This window comes from Nannospalax galili, unplaced genomic scaffold (assembly GCF_000622305.1).
Source record: "Nannospalax galili isolate Female #2095 unplaced genomic scaffold, S.galili_v1.0 scaffold50, whole genome shotgun sequence".
Classification (NCBI taxonomy): domain Eukaryota; kingdom Metazoa; phylum Chordata; class Mammalia; order Rodentia; family Spalacidae; genus Nannospalax; species Nannospalax galili.
In genome coordinates, this window is record NW_008328749.1 from 900,500 (window position 1) to 918,205 (window position 17,706).

Below are 17,706 nucleotides of genomic sequence, written 5' to 3' on the forward strand. Positions count from 1 at the left end.
ATTCAGTGTGTCCCAGAGGTTTTCTCATGTTGTACTGTCCTTTTCATTTAATTCCAGCAATACTTTTATTTCTTTCTTACTTTCTCTTTTGACCCTTTCATCATTCAGGAGTGTGTTGTTTGATCTCCATGTGTTGATGTGGTGATTAGGGCTTCTTCGGGTGTTGATTGTAAGCATTGTTGCATTGTGGTCTGATAGAATGCATGGAATTATTTCAATCTTTTTGTATTTGTTGAGGTTTTGTGCATCAGTATATGGTCGACTTTGGAGAAGGTTCCATGGGGTACTGAGTAGAAAGTATGTCCTTTGGTGCTTGGGTGGAATACTTGGGTGATATCTCTTAAGTCCATTCGATATATGGTATTGTTTAATTCAGATGTCTCTCTGTAACTGTCTGCCCTGTTGACCTATCTAATGGTGACAGTGGGGTACTGAAGTCCCCTACTATTAATGAGTTGGGATTAATCTGGGTCTTAAAGTCCTGTAGTATTGTTTTTATGAAGTTGGGTGCACCAGAGTTTGGTGAACATATGTTCATGATTGTAATATTGTCTTGATTTATTGTTCCTTTGATCAGAATGAAGTGACCCTCTTTATCTCTTCTGATTAGTTTTAAAATCTATTTTGTCAGATAGTGCCATTTGCTTGGTATATTTTTTTCCATCCTTTCACTTTGAGATAGTGTCTGTCCTTGAAAGTGAGATGAGCTTCTTACAGACAACAAAAAGATGGGTTTTTTTGTGTTAATCCATTCACCTAGTCCGTGTCTTTTGACTGGGGAGTTCAGTCCGTTAATATTTAAATTTATTAGTGAAAGATGGGTATTGAATCCGGTTATTTTTATTTCTGCTTACATTCTTGATATAGCTGTACCTTTTCACAGTTATAACTTCATTGGACTTCTTTCTGCAATCCCTTGGGTATAGTCATTCCTTTTTTCAGCTCTTTGTATTGCTTCCAGAACTCTCTGAATGGCTGGTTTTGTGGACATGAATTCCTTCAGCCTATTTATATCATGGAAGATTTTTCTTTCCCCTTCGACTATAATAGACATTTTGGCTGGGTATAGTAATCTGGGTTGGCATCTGTGGTCATTTAAAACTGGGACTACTTTGGTCCAGGCTCTTCTGGCTTTTATAGTTTGCACTGAAAAGTCAGCTGTAATCTTAATGGATTTTCCTTTATATGCGACTTGTTTCTCTTTTGCAGCTTTAAGTATTGTCTCTTTGTTTTGTACGTGTATTTACTATGATGTGCCGTGGAGAGTTTCTTTTTTAGTCCTGTCTGTTTAGTGTTCTATATGCTTCTTGTATTTGTATGGGCATGTCTTTCTTTAATTTTGGGAAATTTTCTTCCATGATTCTGTTGAAGATCTGGTCCATGCCATTATCTTGGGATTCTTCTCCTTCCTGTATGCCTATAATTCGTAAGTTTGGTCTTTTTATGGTATCACTCAATTCCTGCATTTTCTTAAATTTTTCATAATCTTTGCTTAAGTGGTCTAATTTGTCCACTTTTTATATTCCAGTCTTCGTACTCTTTTCCATTTCATTCATGCTATTGGTGAGACTTTCTCCTGTCATTTCTAATTGACTTACTGAGTGTTTCACTTCCTTCTTCATTTCAGCCTGAGTATTCTTCAATATTTCTAACTCTTTTCTGAATGCATCCAGAAGTTTATCCCTATCTTCCTTCAGTTCTTTGATTTTTTTGTGTGTTCTTTAAATTCACTGAATTCTTTTATCATGCTTATAATTGTTATTTTTAGTTCCATGTCCTACATTATCTCTAGGGGGTTTTCATTGTATTCCTCTAGAGGACTATTGGTATTTGGTGGGGATATGTTATTTTGGGTTTTCATGTTATTTTTTTCTCTGTGATTTTGACATGTGAATTTCTTTTGTAGTTTCTGATTCTTGTATGAGACTCAGGTCTTCAAGTCTAGGCCTGCTTCTTGTGAACTTTATGTGTCTTTGTGGTTTACTTTTTGGTCATGAAAAGCTGGTTCATCTAAGCTTCTGGTTCTCTCTTTTGATTTTATATTGGAGTGGCCGGATTGCTTTTGTCTTCAGGAGTTCCCACAGAGGCCCAATTCAGGTGAGGGTCAGATGTTTTCAGGCTTTCTCCTAGGGTCTAGATCCCTCCAGGAACGATTTTGGCCTCAGGAATTTGGGGGTTGGACTGGCCTGGGAGCCTGGCCCAGGAAAAATGTGATCTAGGGTAGCTGGTGGCCATGCCACCCAGAGATGCAAAGGCAGATGTGGCGGGAAGAGGCCCCAAGGCCTCCTGGGGACTGCACTGAGGAGCTGGGTTGGTCTGGATGCAAAGGATCAAGAAGAGGAAATGTCAGCCCGAGTGTCCCAGAAAGAGACTGGCAGGTGGTGCAGTCCCAGGGAAGTGGAGGGAGGGTGGAGCCAGCCCCAGAAGCAGAGCTCCTGGGTCCCAGAGAAGGCACTCCATTGGTCTGGATGAAAAGGATCAGGGAGCAGTGTTGGTTCCTCAGGTGTCTGGGGCCCCAAGACAGGGAATGGGGCAGAGGCCAAACTTGGAGGAGAGAATGGTGGTGGAGATGGGAGGGTGAATGGGGCTGGGGGAGTCAAGGCCCGGAGGGCGCAGTGGTCTTACCCCAGAGAGAGGCCTGCGGGTAGGAGAGAGGCCTGCAGCAGGTCCTGCAGGCCCAGGGAAGCAGAGGGCATAAAATAAAAAACATTTTAAAAGGAAAAAGAAAGTCTGCAGCTGTGTACCAAATGTAAACATAACAGGAGTACATGGAGTCTTTCCTTTTATTGGTGTATATTTGTAAAAAAGAAAACGATAATTTCATTATGACATTTTCATACATGTATACAATGTACTTCAACAATGTTCACTCCCTAAGTTCCCTCTTTTGCCCCCTATTCCTTCCTCCAAAGAGTTGGACTTCTAATTTCACATCTTTCATTGTTGTTTAATCTAGAGTCTTCATGGGAGAAAACATGTTGTCTAAGTCTGGCAGTTGACAGGAACATTATGTTGAAAATCCAACAAAAACAACAAAATTCTAGAATGAATAATATACCCAAACTGCAGAATATAAGGTTAATATGCCAAAGTCAATTGCTTTCCTCAATAAGAAGAATTTTAAATTAAAAATGCACCACCACTTACTTTAGCATCCTAGACATAAAAACTTAGGCATAAATCCAATAATGTATATAAGATCTACATGAAGATAATTATGACACTTTAATGACATTCATTAGCAAACTAAATGGAATAATATTCCACATTGATAGTAAAAAAAAAAAAAATTTCAAAACGTTAGTTCTTCTCAACTTGTTCTGTAGATTCAATAAAATGCCAAATAATGATCTCAAGTTATTTTGTGGCTACTGACAGACTGCTTCTAATAGTTTTTGTAGGTTGACAAAAGTCTCAGAACACCAAATTCAACACTAAAAGGAAGAAGCTGTGTACAGTTGTACACACCTATCATCCCAGTGCTGAGGAGACTGATACAGGAAGATCACCAGTGGAGAGCAGCCCGGGCAACATGACAAAGGCCTCAAACAAACAAAAGACTGACTATTCAACTTTGAATTACTATAAAACTAAAATGATTAAGACAATATGGCACTGACAAAGTAATAAGTTAAATATACCAATCAAACAGAATACAGAATTCATAAAAAGACACACAAATACAGCCAACTGAACTTAAAAAAAAAAAAAAAGCCACACACATAGCAGTAAAACCAAGGCAATGAACCAAAGAAGATACCAGAGCAGGCACGTGTACACGTACGTACACACACACACACACACACACACACACACACACACAATCCTTCACCAAAACTGAAAGATGGGTCATAGATATAAACAGAAAATGCAGGGGGTGGAGAGATGACTCAGCAGTTAGGAACACTGGTTGTTCCTGCAGAAGACCTAGGTTCGAATTCCAGCACCCACATGGCAACTAACAACTGTCTGTAACTCCAGTCCCAGGGGATCTGACAGCCTCTTCTGACCTCCACGGGCATTGCATTACACGGGTGCACTTACCTACATGCAAGCAATACACACATACACATAAAATTTTAAAATTAAAAAAAAACACCAGAAAATACAAAACCACAAAATTCCTAAAACATAACCAGATGATTTCCAGATATAAACTCCCAACTATAGTTCACAAAATTTAAATGTATTTATTGACAAATATTTAAGTAGGCAAGTTCATTTATATGAAACAAAAATGAAAAAAAAACCCCACTATTTGTGGTTATTACATATTTGAAATTGAGTTCGTTTCCAAAGATCAGTGTATCCGTACCAGTTAACCCACTAAATTAGCGCTTAAAATAAGAAACCAAAAACAACAAAAAGTAACATTTGAGAAAGGAAAATTATAGCTTTAAAAGAAACATGGTTCTTTCTCATTTCAAAGAAAAAGGTGTATAATTTTTTTAATGTTAAGTAGAAAGGTTATTTGGGGGAAAAATGTACATCTTAACTTTAAAAAGTGGGGGAAAAGAAACCCAAACTCTTCAATTATATACAGATCTAAGATAAGTCAAGCAGATTTTTTACAGCTAAACAGCTAAGTATTTTAGAGACAAAAACATATTAACAGGAGTTTTTAACTTCCCTATATTTATTAATTTTATTTCCTAGTTCAACAAATATCATAATGCTTTCATAATATGTTACATACAAGCAAGATCATTTTTATCATTATTTTCTCTGGAGCTATGCAAGACGTAAGGCAAAATCCTACAGAGCAAAGCAAACTCTGAAGCGATGTGTGCCACAGCATTCTCACGGCAAAATCTGTGGCTTATATTTACATTTTAAATCAGCAGTCTTCCTAACAACACCACAAAGAAAAAAATATAAGACAGGAAATAAGAGTTGGGATGGAACAGGATAAACTGCTGAAATGCTCCACCACGGCTCGGCTCTTCTCCTGAAGTCTCACCATATACGAAGGTAAAGAGAGACTGCTCATACCAATGCAGGACTAATAGAAATAGAAAAACTTACACTATGTTCCAGCATCATTTTAGATAAAAACTAAAATTTAGGAAAAACTATACTTCCACCTCAAATGATTTCAAGAAAATCATAATTTAAATAAACATTTTTTAAAATTTTATGTGTATGAGTGTTATGCCTGCATATAAGTGTACTTGTGTCATGCAGTACCTGCAGAGGACAGAAGAGGGTGTCGGATCTCCTGGAATTGAAGTTACAGAGGGTTAACTGTCTTGTGGGTGCTAGGATTTGAACCAGGTTTTCTGAAAGAGCAGTCAGTGTTCTAACAGATCAGCCAACTCTCCAGCCCTTAAATAAACATTTTAATTGTAGTAGTCTGAGAAAAACAGGTAGCTATCTTTTTTATATAATTTTATGTGTGTTTTGTCTGCGTGTATTTAAGTGCACCATGTGTGTGCAATGCTCATGGAAATCAGGAGAGGGCTCAGATCCTCTGGAACTGGAGTTATAAAAGGTTAACTGCCATGTGGTTGCTGGGAGTAGAACCTGGGTCCCCAGCCAGTGCTGTTTAAGCCATCTCTGGGCCATCTCTCCAGCCCTATAAGTATTGTAATAAATCTTTATACTCATGTATAACTTCTTAGCTACCTTTTAAATATAGAAAGATTTCTTTTACTCTCCAAAATTCCATGTAAAGGATAAAAGGAATACTCTCATCACAAATGAAGAAACAAAGGTAGAAGAAAGATTAAATGATTTGTAAAAATACATTATACCATTACCAAATTGTACAAATGCACTATAGACACATTAATAGCATATCAATGAGGTGATACTGAACCTGGTCTTATTTCGAACATTAAATAGAGTGGAAGGGGAGGCACTTGGTAAAAAACACTCAAAACTTCATGGGCTAGGGATATAGCTCAGTGTAAGGTGCTTGCCTAGCACTCATGAAATGCAAGGTTCAATCTCCTTCACCACCAAACAGAAAAAAAAGAAAACAAAAAAACAAAGTAAAACAATAACCAAAAAAAAAAACAAAAACAAAACAAATAAAACCCCACCCCTTCAGAATCCTTTTTTTGTGGATCCCTCAAGTTCTACTTTTCAACTTTTAATAGGTACACTAACTTACATAGAACACACATCATTTATATGTAACATTAAGGGTTCCAGTTAAGAAACTGATCACTAATGAGAAGCACCATGGGAAAATGTCAAAGCTCAGGATAACAACAGAGGAAAGGAGAAGACTGGGTCTTTATAATAGTTTACTCACTTATTATACTGATCTGGAAACACCAAATATTTAAAGACCTCTATTTTAAAAACTAAGGAAAGAAAGAAGGGAAATGAGAGAAGTTTAAGAGATTAAAGGGGGCTCAAAGTTTTACACAGGATTCTTTGAAACAAAAACAAAACAAACAAAAAAAAAACCACCATTTTTTCTCTTGGAACAAAAATAGTTTAGAAACTGAATCTTGTAAAGACATTTGTATGAATGCTGAGTTATGATGACACAAAGAACTGAAGTATCTGGAAACACTTTGTTGGCTGTAGTCTTCGGTGCAATCACAAAGTACTCAAAAATTCTTTGACCTAAAGAAAAAAAAATTAATAATTCCTCAATTAATTTGGTATCTAATATTTAAAGATAAGAGTACAGAACAGCTTAACACCTCAACTGTGTAAATAACCACAATGCTACAACATTTATTTTCCAGACAAAACTTTAGTAGTAAGATCAATAGCCTAAAAGATCATTATAGGGGCTATTCACTTTATATTTAAGGTTAATATAAGTCTAAAAATATAAAGATTCATGCAACACTAGTTTTATCATTTCTTTTTTTAAATACTATAGATCAATAATACAGCTTTAATACTGGCAACTAAAACAGACCAAACAAATTTGTAATTCAAACACAGAGGACCTGTAATATTTTTAAGGCGTGAATTTTAATTGCCTACTCTGTGACATTAGTATTCAGGCAGTTATGTAATTCTGGTGATCCTAGCCAACTGACCAAAACTACAATGGAAGACCCTCATTCTTCACATATTGTAGACTATACAAAAATTCTATTAAAAGATAAAGATGCAGCCTTGTAAAAATACCTTTCAAAAAGCCCACTGCAAGATTATTAATTTAAAAAACAATTCTTTGGAGGCTGGAAAGATGGCTCAGTGGTTAAGAGTACTTGCTGCTCTTACAGAGGACTAGGTTCAGTTCCTAGCACTCACTTGGCAGCTCACAACTGCCTGTAACTCTAGTCTCAGGGGATCCAATGCCGTCATCTGGCTTCTATGGACACTAGGTACACATGTGGTACACAGCCATAGATGTAGGCAAAACATTCATACACGTAAAACAAAAATAAATATTTAAAAATAAATAAAATTAGGATGTGGTTTTACAAGTTCGGTTAAACTAATGGTTTAGTACAATGGCTCATAATTTCATTTATTGTACTAGTATGTTAATTTTATCTTGTGTTTTAACATCATAAATAATCACTTAAATTTTCCAGATCTTTAAATGATGAAAACAACCATAGGCTGCAGAGGTTTTCAAATGTTGAGGTTTTCAAATTTTGAGCTATATCCATCACAAATATCAAGTAATCAAACAGTAGACATTTTGTGAATTAAAAAAAAAACAACCTAAGTTTCTCTCAAAACTAAGCAACAAAAAATTGTAATCTTCTTTAGATGTTAGGTCACTAAGTCAATTAATATGGGTACAAGGATATGTATTATACAGTTCTATTACTCCCTGTCTCACAGATAAAGAAATAAAAAGATAAAGAAGACAGCCATTTTAGCTCAGGCCACAAAGCTAGAACTGAAAATCAGAATTAGACTCTCAACAGTCTAAACTCCTCTATAGATAACTTTTCTTACTGTAATTTTCCTTTCCTTTTTGGTGATGTTCAGGATCAAGCTCAGAAGCTCAGGAATGCTTAGAAAGCACTCCACCACTGAGCTACCCTCAGCCTTCTTAACATAACTTTATACAAGCTTGTCTGTAAGAAATTTTTTCACAAGTTAGTATCCTTTTTCATACAAGACAAATAATATAGTTTCTAAGTCTACCTTTTCAACCAGACTCTCATGTTTGTCTTTGAAGTCTTCATTAACATCCAGTGTGAGGACAGGCACCTCTTGTAGATAATCAAAGTTGGTTCTGTTCAAAAAGAGAGGTGAAGAAAATCAGAAAAATCACTAAGTTAGAAACATTAAAACTAATTATTTTGGTCTAACAACCATCTGTAACTCCAGCTGCAAGGGATAGGACACCCTCTTCTGGCCATCATTTGAAAATCAAAATGTCAATCACTGCAAACTAAAGTTAAACCTGCAGTGAAACACCTGGTCACCCTTTTCTTTTGCATATAGATTTACTATGTGCATGATCATCTCAGTACAAAATATGTAAAACTAGGCATTATGATATCTGATACTTCTTAAAAGCAAAGAATATGAGAAAGAAGAAACTTTGCATTTTAAAGACCTGGAAAGCCTGGGGTGTAGCTTAGTGGTAGTGTGCTTGCTTAGCATATAAGGCAGTGGGTTCCATCCCCAACACTCCAAACAGTAAAAATAAAGGGAAAGGAAACTAAAACTAAGAGGTCATTCCAGGACTCAGAGGCTATCCAGTTGAATACCATCCAAGAGCTAACTAATGACAAAGTTTTTGCTATTAGCAACTAGGCTACTAGCTCCCAAGTCATGACCTAAGAAACAAATTTAAAATATATTCTAGTAGGTCCCCCCACCCCCTTGGCCATGTAGGACACATTCCAAGATTCCCAGTCAATGCCTGAAACTGTGGATAATACAAAGTCTATATTACAGTTTTTCTTATATACAAACATATACAAATGTAATGCTCTACCTTAAAATTGCTTTTTGTTTTTCTTTCATTAGATTGAGAATTTTCACTTTTCCATTTAAAGCACACTGTGGCCTCTCTTTATCATATAGGCTGCTAAGTATCACTCACTACACTTGCATTTCAGAGCCATTACTGATTAAAACAAGTGTGACTTGATTATAAGCAGTCCTATAATGCTTGGTCATGCTGGAAAAGGGGACAATTCACATCCTGGGTATCTCTGGGTGGGACAGGACAGAGTAGACAGCAGTGTTTCATCACACTACTCACAATGGTAGGCAATATGTTGCCAAGGGTAGTCTCAAGCTCCTGGGCTCAAACAATCTTCCTGCCCAGTCTCCCAAGAAGATAGGACTATAGGTTATACTCAGTTTAATGAACAATTTAAAATTTATGAATTATTTCTGAAATTTCACATTTAATGTTTTTGGACTAAGGCTGATAATATGAAACTGAAAGTATAGAAAGCAAAACTATAGATGACAGCATTACCTTAAAATCATTCCTGAAAGAAATTAAAATAACCTACTATTAAGAGATATCAGTTATAAAATCTTCAAAAAATGGAATCTTATTATAATGAAAATCAGAACCCTTACCTAACTTGGAAATATCAACAAATAAATAAACAAAAAATTTTACCCATTGTTGCATCCAACTTCTCAATTAAACTTTAATAAAAGCGATCACAATGACTAGCACATAGAATAAGAGCTCTTACTTCAGGGTTCTATGCAGGAGCCAGCTTTCATGTTTATAATGAAGTTTCTCTAAATATTCAAGAGGAATGCCCTGCTCTTCATTTCTTCCTCGTAAATATATTCTATTTAAACATTTCTAAAAGGAAATAATAAGAAACAAAAGATGAGCAACTATTTTTGTCTGATGCCATTAAAATTTTCTTTTCTAGTGTCTTTAGTTATGCTACCCAAAAATCCTTATTTATCACTTCTTCGAAGTTGTAGTTCATTTTTCCAATTAAGTGTTATTTTAGTCACTTGACAGTTCTAAGCTAAGCAGCACTTCCCAAAATAAATCAGCATCCATGTATGAAATATACTAATTTAAGTACGATTTTTTAAAAAGGGTGTAGGGAAATAGTTTATAAAACTTCTACTTTAAAATATTTTTATAAGACAGCTAAAAATATGCCAACCTATTAATCCTTAGTTATTGACCAAATTGATTGTGTCTGTGTTCCATTAATGTAAAAGGTAGTAGTTCCTAATGGAATGTAAGGTCTAAGTCACCACAACATAAAAGAACAAGATCTCTGATATGAGCATTTGAAATTTGCCATTTTGACTTTTTTCTGGTTCCATCTAGAACTTGTAATGCTAACTACTCTTGCCTTTACTTCTCCTTCACATCTCCTAAGCACCAGTCAAGGATTTTTTTCTCCCTGCAGTTAAGAGTTATACAATTTGGGAGTCTTCTAGATAGACCTACTGAAGGGGTACTCCAATTGCTTCACCCTGCATCCCTATTCAGCATGGAAGAAGCCAGAGCCGTCTGCGTCCTGATTCCCTATCAGCAAGTTGGGTATCCTCTTCAGGGGATGGTGTGATAAGAATGGGAGGTAGGAATTGGCTAGTCAGTTAGTGTAAAAAGACCCCAAAGAAAAGTAGCCAGTTTCTTGGCTAAAAATCAAAATGTCCTTGGGCCTCTTAGCAACATACTTTGTTCCAAAGGCCAAAAATGTCAAAAGTATTTGGGAGCTCTTATCTAATTCTTAAAAGATTTTAGGGTTACCTCTTCAGAAGGGAGAATGTTAAGAGTAACCAAAAGCCCCATTAAAAAAAAGAAAAGAAAAGAAAGTTGCTCAGGAAAAAGTGATGGGGAGACATGGGAGGAGTTGGAGGGGAGGGAGTGGGTATGGATTTGATCAAAACACCTTATATTCATGTATGAAATTCTCAGTAATTTTTTTTTAAAGTTAAAAAAAAAGAGGCTTCTTTGTGCAACAAATGGAGACTTAACAGAGAATTACACCATTGGTCAAACGCAGAGAATAATTTCTGTGAGACACTTAGCCCTAAGTGATACATTTTCAGTACAAACTCTACAAATAAGATGAATGCATCTTTCAACTCTCACCAGAGAGGTTTCTTTACGCAACAGATGGTGTTTAGCACAGAAACCCACAACCCATGTGTACAGAACAAGAGGCTGCAGAAAGCTTATCCCTGAATAGGATACCTGTTTCAAACTTCTGCCTCCCAGGGCTCAGGGATCATTGCAGAAGAGGGAGCAGAAAGATTATAAGAGCCAGAGGTGGTGGATTACCACAAAGAAACAGAGTTTTCCAGATGCTGGTCAGTTACTTATAAGAATTCACACCAATGGTGACAGCATGCACAAGTCCCATGCAAGTTCAAACCAGACAGAATCTCAGCATGGTGGTACATGCCTTTAATCCCAGCATTTTGGAGGAGGCAGAGGCAGGCAGATCGAGTTCAAGGCCAGCCTGGTCTACATCGTGAGTTACAGGCCAGCTGGGGCTAGAAGGTGACCCTGTCTCAAAAAGAATTAATGCCCCTAGAAAAAAGCCTTCAGAGTTACCTGACCTTTCAATCCTTCTGCCACATGAGGCCTCAGCATGCATGCTTATGCAAGGATGCAGCAATGAGGGGCCACCTTGGAAGCAAAAAGTAAACCCTTACCAGAAACCAAATCTGTTGGTGTCTTGAACTCAAGACTACTCAACATCTAGAACCCAAGAAATAAAAGAAATAAAATTTGTCACTTACAAATTTCCCAGGCTAAGTATTGTTACAAGAATGGACTACCGGTCTATCACTGTACTCTATTTTGCAACACTTAAAATAAAAAGAAATAAGGAGTCACTTGGCCACCAGTCAAAGACCACAAGACCAAAGACAGAATGTAAGCGCTAACAGCCCCCTGCCTACGGTGTAATCTGTGGCAACTTACTGACTTCCTTAGCCCTGGCTTTCTCTACCATCTGAGCCTCAGTGTACAGTTTTGCCAATAAAAGGAAATTGCATCTACAAAAAAAAAAAGAACACCATGATGTTTTTAAAAACTACCCTATATTGGCATTATCAAATACAGTGTGGCCACTAGCCATCTATGGCTTGCAGCACCTGAAGCATGGCTAGTGTGGTGACCAAGGAACTGAATTTCCAAGCCTTATATAATTTTAATAACCATAAATTTAAATAGCAACATTAGTATGGCTCTAGATCATTTTCCCCTAAAAATCCATATAAGCAAAATTTAATATAACTTGCGGGGACGCGTTAAACACTTAGCTACATAAAATACCACCCTCTGGTCAGTAGTGAAGTACTGTCTAGCAAGTACAAGATCCTGAGTTCAATGTCTACTACTACAAAAAGAAAAAAGAATCTAAAACCTATATAATACTCATGAGTCAATAGCAGCACATAAACTGTGCTACAAAGTCCATTATAAATTCATTTTTTCTTTTCTTAATATTTTATTTTTTTATGTGTATGAGTCAAATTCCTGCATGTATATAAATGCACCTGTGTTGTGCAGTGCCTGCAGAGGTCAGAACAGGGCCTCAGCTCCCCTGGAACTGGAGTTACAGATGGTTATTAGTCGCCATGTGGGTGCTGGGAATTGAATCCAGTCCTCTGCAAGAGTAGCCAGCACTCTTAACCGTTGAGCCATCTCTCCAGCTCCTTTTCTTTTCTTTATTTTATTTTATTTTTGTTTTTGAGACAGGGTCTCACTATGTAGTCCTGGATGGCCTGGTATTCTCTATGCAGACCAGGCTGTCCTCAAACTCTGAGATTACTACCACTGTCTCTCAAATACAGAATTAAAATGTGTACACCACCATTCCAAGCTACCAATTCTTTTTTCAATAATCTTTAATCAAAGGTATCATAAATGAGGGACTAGCAATATGGCTCAGTTGGTAAAGCACTTACCACAAAACATAAGGACCTTCAATAACCCAGCACTGGGACACAGGGGCACCTAAAAACAGGCGAATCCCTAGGCTTGCTGGCCAGCCAGTCTAAGCCTTCAGTGAGCCCTAAGATCAGTGAGACCTTGTCTCAAAAATTAAAGTAGAGGGGGGCTGGGGAGATGACTTAGTGGGTAAAGTACTTCTCAGCAAGCATGAGGACCCGAGTTCAGATTCTCCAGTACCCATGTAAAAGGTGGTCATGGCAGTGAGAACCTGAATCCCCAACACTGGGGAGGTAGCAGGGAGAAAATGGATCCTAGGGGCTTGCTGGCCAGTCAATCTAGACGAAAAAATGAGCTTCAGATTTAGTGAGAAACTTTTCTCAGAAAGTAAGCGGAGATGAAAAAGACACCCAATGTCAACCCCTGGCCCTCCACACTTACACAGGTACATGCACCATCATGCACATGCATGTACCAAACATATGCATGCTCACACACACACACACATACAGGAAGAAAGAGGAAGCCATCCAACCTGTTTTCCACATGCACCCACATACACATATGAACACAAAAATAGACATATACCAGATACATACGTGACACACACAAAGATATCATAAATGATACTGACTATAAATTTCTGTTAGTCTTTGTTTTAAATAGGGTCTCGCTGTGAAGCTCAGACTGTCTTCAAATGCTCAACCTTCTTTCCTTAACATGTGGTGTACCTGAACTATAAGGTCACATCACCACAACTAGTTTGTGTTAGCCTTTAAAGTACTCACTATGAACACTTCTACCATAAAATGACTACTATTCTTTAAGTTATTTTTGAAGTTTCTTTTTGTTTTATTGTATGTTTTGCTTTGTTTTTCAATTTAATTTTTTTTTATTTTAATTCTTTGAGTTCATACAACATACTTTGGTCATATCCCTCCCAAATTCTTCCCAAATCGACCCCCGTCTAACTACCCACCGACCTTTGTGATTTTTTTTATCCACCATTGAGCCAATTTGTGTTGCCCAGATATTTTTCAAACATGCCAAACTATGTTATTTTTATAAAATATATATGTTGAAATTCTAAAAGCATCCATAAGAATGAGTACTTCCAGGTGTGGTGGTATACACCTTTCATCCCAACGGTGGAGAGGCAGAGGCAGGAAGATCTCTGTGAGTTCAAAGCCAGCCTAGACTACACAGTGAATTCAGGATTACACAGTGAGACCCTATCTCAAAAATAAATGAAACACGAAAAAATCCAATTAAAAGCCAGGAGTGGTAGTGCGCACCTTTAAGCCCAGCACTTGGGAGGCAGAGGCAGGTGGATCTCTATGCCGGGACTACATAGTAAGCTCCAAGCCAGATGGAATACAAGGAGATCCTGTCTCAAAAAGATTAAAAAAAAAAAAAAAAAAAAAAAAAGACCAAGCTGCCAATAGTCACTCCTTTAAGTGTCATCATTCCTTTATGTTTTATTTTCTTTTGGTCTCCTACAGGCCAGACTGACCTTGAACTTACTATATAATTGAGGCAGACTTTGAACTCCTGAGTCTCCACCTCTTCAAAACTGGGATTACAGGCATATACCACCATGTCCAGCTCTTTTGTTACTTGACATTAGAAGATAAGCAAAATCATCCATTGATGAAAGAAATCAGAAACCTGGTTCCTTTGAAAGTTCAGCTTCAATAGTTAACAGTATTCTAGGGGCTGGAGAGATGGCTAAGTGATTAAGAGCAATGGCTGATCTTTCAGAGGAGCGGGGTTTGGTTCACTCGTAACTGCAGTTTCAGAAGATCTGATGCCTTCTTCTGACCTCTGTGGGCATTGCATGAGACACAGGTGCACTTCCATTACATACATGCAGGCAATACTAATACAGATAAGTTTTAAAAACTAGTAACAGTATTCTAAATGATTTTTGGCAGAAGTCATGACATTTACATTTATTAAAGCCTACCTCGTGGCTTGCCAAAGTGAGGGAAGACAAGAAATTTGAGAATGCAACGATCAAAACTACAGCGCTTCCTATTAAATATAAGATACCGGGCTGGCAAGATGGTTCAGCAAGTAAAGATGTTTGTGGAGCAAGCCCCTGACAACCTGAGTTCAAACCGGGCAGCCCAGATAAAGAAAGGAAAGAACTGAGTCTATAAAGTTGTCCTCTGACATCCACAGACACTGATACCCACACATACACAAAGTCCCACTTTATTAAGCCTATTATTTTAGAAGTTGCCACACACACACCATAGTAAGTAAATTTTTTTTTTATTTAGATGTAAGGTATCATTATTCAGGTTAATTTTATGGAAGACATCCACTTGATCTTCCTGGATTTATTATGTAATAACTATTACATAACAATACGTAAATGGATATTTATCACGTAAATAATATTACATAATATGTAAATAGAATAGGTACCTATCTCACAAAAGGCATATTTCCAAGGGAGCTCTCTAACTGCAAATGAAGTTTCTTCTCTAGTATAGCTGCCAATACCCACTTAGTCTAAGGCCAAACCAACCATAAACGTTTCGTAAAGTGAACTTCCATTGCTGGGTGTGACGGTGCAGGTCTTTAGTTCTAGCACTTGGGAGGCAGAGGCAGGTGGATTTCTGTGAGTTCAAGGCCAGCCCGGTCTACAAACCTGGGGCTACAGGGAGACCCTGTCTCAAAAAGACCAAAAAAAAGAAAAAAAAAAGTGAACTTCCATCAGTTTTGATATTCATTCAGGAAATACTTATTAAGTTTCTACTATGTATCCAGACCTTCTTCTGGCCTTAAAATTCAACAATAGTTAAAATATCTATTTAAAGTCCCACGTCATTAGGCCTATATTTATTTTAGAAGTTGCTTTAGCAAGTTCCTTATTCTAGCACTTATGAGAGTATACAAGTTAGGAAGAAAGAAAATAACAGCACAGAACTAGTGAAGAACAGGTATGGGACCTCCCTCTGCTTCCCTGGGCTGCACGGCCCACAAGCCTCTTTCCTGGAAGCCAGGGCTGACCTCTCAGCCCAGGGCCACCACTGCGTCCTGATCCCTTGCATCTAGACAGACCCAGGTCCCCGGGAGGCCTCTGGGCCTGGTCCCACCCTCACTTCCCTCTGCTTCCCTGGGCCTCTCTCCTGGGTAAGTCAATCCTGCCCTCTGCACCTTGACGACCCCAGCCTCATTCACCCTCCCATCTCCCCCTCCCTTCTTTCCTCCTAGCCTGGGTGCTAATCCATTCCTTATCTTGGCCCCCAGACACCAGACCAAACCAGTTCCTTCTCAGTCCCAAGAAGCCCTCTAGGCCTGGTCCGGCTTCACCTCCCTCTGCTTCGTTGGGCTGCACAACCCACCAACCTTTAGGCTTCCTGATCCTTTGCATCCAAACCAACCCAATTCCTCACTGCAGTCCCCAGGAGCCCTTGAGGCCCCTTCCCACCCCCATCTCTCTTTGCATGGCCATCAGCTGCCCAAGACTAGCATCTTTCCTGTGCCTTGCTCCCAGGTCAGTCTAACCCCTAAATTCCTGAGGCCAAAATCTGTCCTGGAGGGATCCAGACCTTAGGATCTGAGCCTCATCTGGCTTGGTCCTTTGTGGGAACTCCTGAAGAAAAAAGCAATCTGGCCACTCCAATATAAAATCAAAAGAGAGAACCAGAAGCTTAGAAGAACAAGATTTTCATGACCAAAAAGTAAACCACAAAGGCACATAAAGTTTACAAAAAGAAGCAGACCTAAACTTGGAGGCTTGAGTCTCACACAAGAATCAGAAACTACAAAAGAAATTCACATGTCAAATCACAGAGAAACAATAGTAACATGAAAAACCAAAATAACATATCCCCACCAAATACGAATACTCCTCTAGAGGAGTGTAATGAGAACCCCCTAGAGATAATGCAGGACATGGAACTCAAAAGAACAATTATAAACATGATAAAAAAAAATCAGTGAATTTAAAGAACATACAAAGAACTCAAAGAACTGATGGAAGATAGGGATAAACTTCTGAATAAATTCAGAAAAGAGCTAGAAATACTGAATACTACTCAGGCTGAAATGAAGAAGGAAGTGTAAGCCAATTAGAAATGACGGGAGAAAGCCGCACCAACAGAACGAATGAACTGGAAAACAGAGTATCAAGACTGGAAGATAAAATGAACAAACTAGACCACTCAAGCAAACATTATGAAAAATTTAAGAAATCACAAGAATGGAATATGCAGGAATTGACACCATAAAAAGACAAAACTTACAAATCATAGGCATACAGGAAGGAGAAGAATTCCAAGATAATGGCATGGACCAGATCTTCAACAGAATCATGGAAGAAATTTTCAAATTTCCCAAAATTAAAGAAAGACATGCCCATACAAATGCAAGAAGCATATAGAACACGAAACAGACAGGACCAGAAAAGAAACTCTCCACGGCACATCATACTGAAAACACTACCCGTACAAAACAAAGAGACAATGCTGAAAGCTGCGAAAGAGAAACAAGTGACATATAAAGGAAAACCCATTAAGATTACAGCTGACTTAGTGCAAACTATGAAAGCCAGAAGAGCCTGGACCAAAGTATTCCCTGTTTTAAACGACCACAGATGCCAATCCAGATTACTATACCCAGCCAAAATGTCTATTATAGTCGAAGGGGAAAGAAAAATCTTCCATGACATAAATAAGCTGAAGGAATTCATGTCCACAAAACCAGCCCTTCAGAGAGGTCTGGAAGCAATACAAAGACCTGAAGAAAGGAACGACTATACCTAAGGGGTTGTGGAAAGAAATTCAATGAACGATTATACCTAAGGGGTTGTGGAAAGAAATTCAATGAAGGTAAAACTGTGGAAAAGTACAGCTATATAAAGAATGTAAACAGAAATAAAAATGACAGGATTCAATACTCGTCTTTCG

At 37.9% G+C, this 17,706-nt stretch overlaps 1 protein-coding gene across 1 annotated transcript in view; it reads right to left on the reverse strand.

Moving 5' to 3' along the window:
• Nucleotides 1–5,413: 5,413 nt before the first annotated feature.
• The window catches only part of Dck (deoxycytidine kinase), a 36,110-nt gene continuing 23,817 nt past the window's right edge, over nt 5,414–17,706 (reverse strand). The window contains exons 5-7 of the mRNA XM_008829295.2: nt 9,600–9,715; nt 8,077–8,167; nt 5,414–6,579 (exon numbers count right to left, since the gene is read on the reverse strand). Coding sequence (XP_008827517.1) covers nt 6,553–6,579; nt 8,077–8,167; nt 9,600–9,715 — 234 coding nt within the window. The 3' untranslated portion in view covers nt 5,414–6,552. The remainder of the gene's footprint in view (nt 6,580–8,076; nt 8,168–9,599; nt 9,716–17,706) is intronic.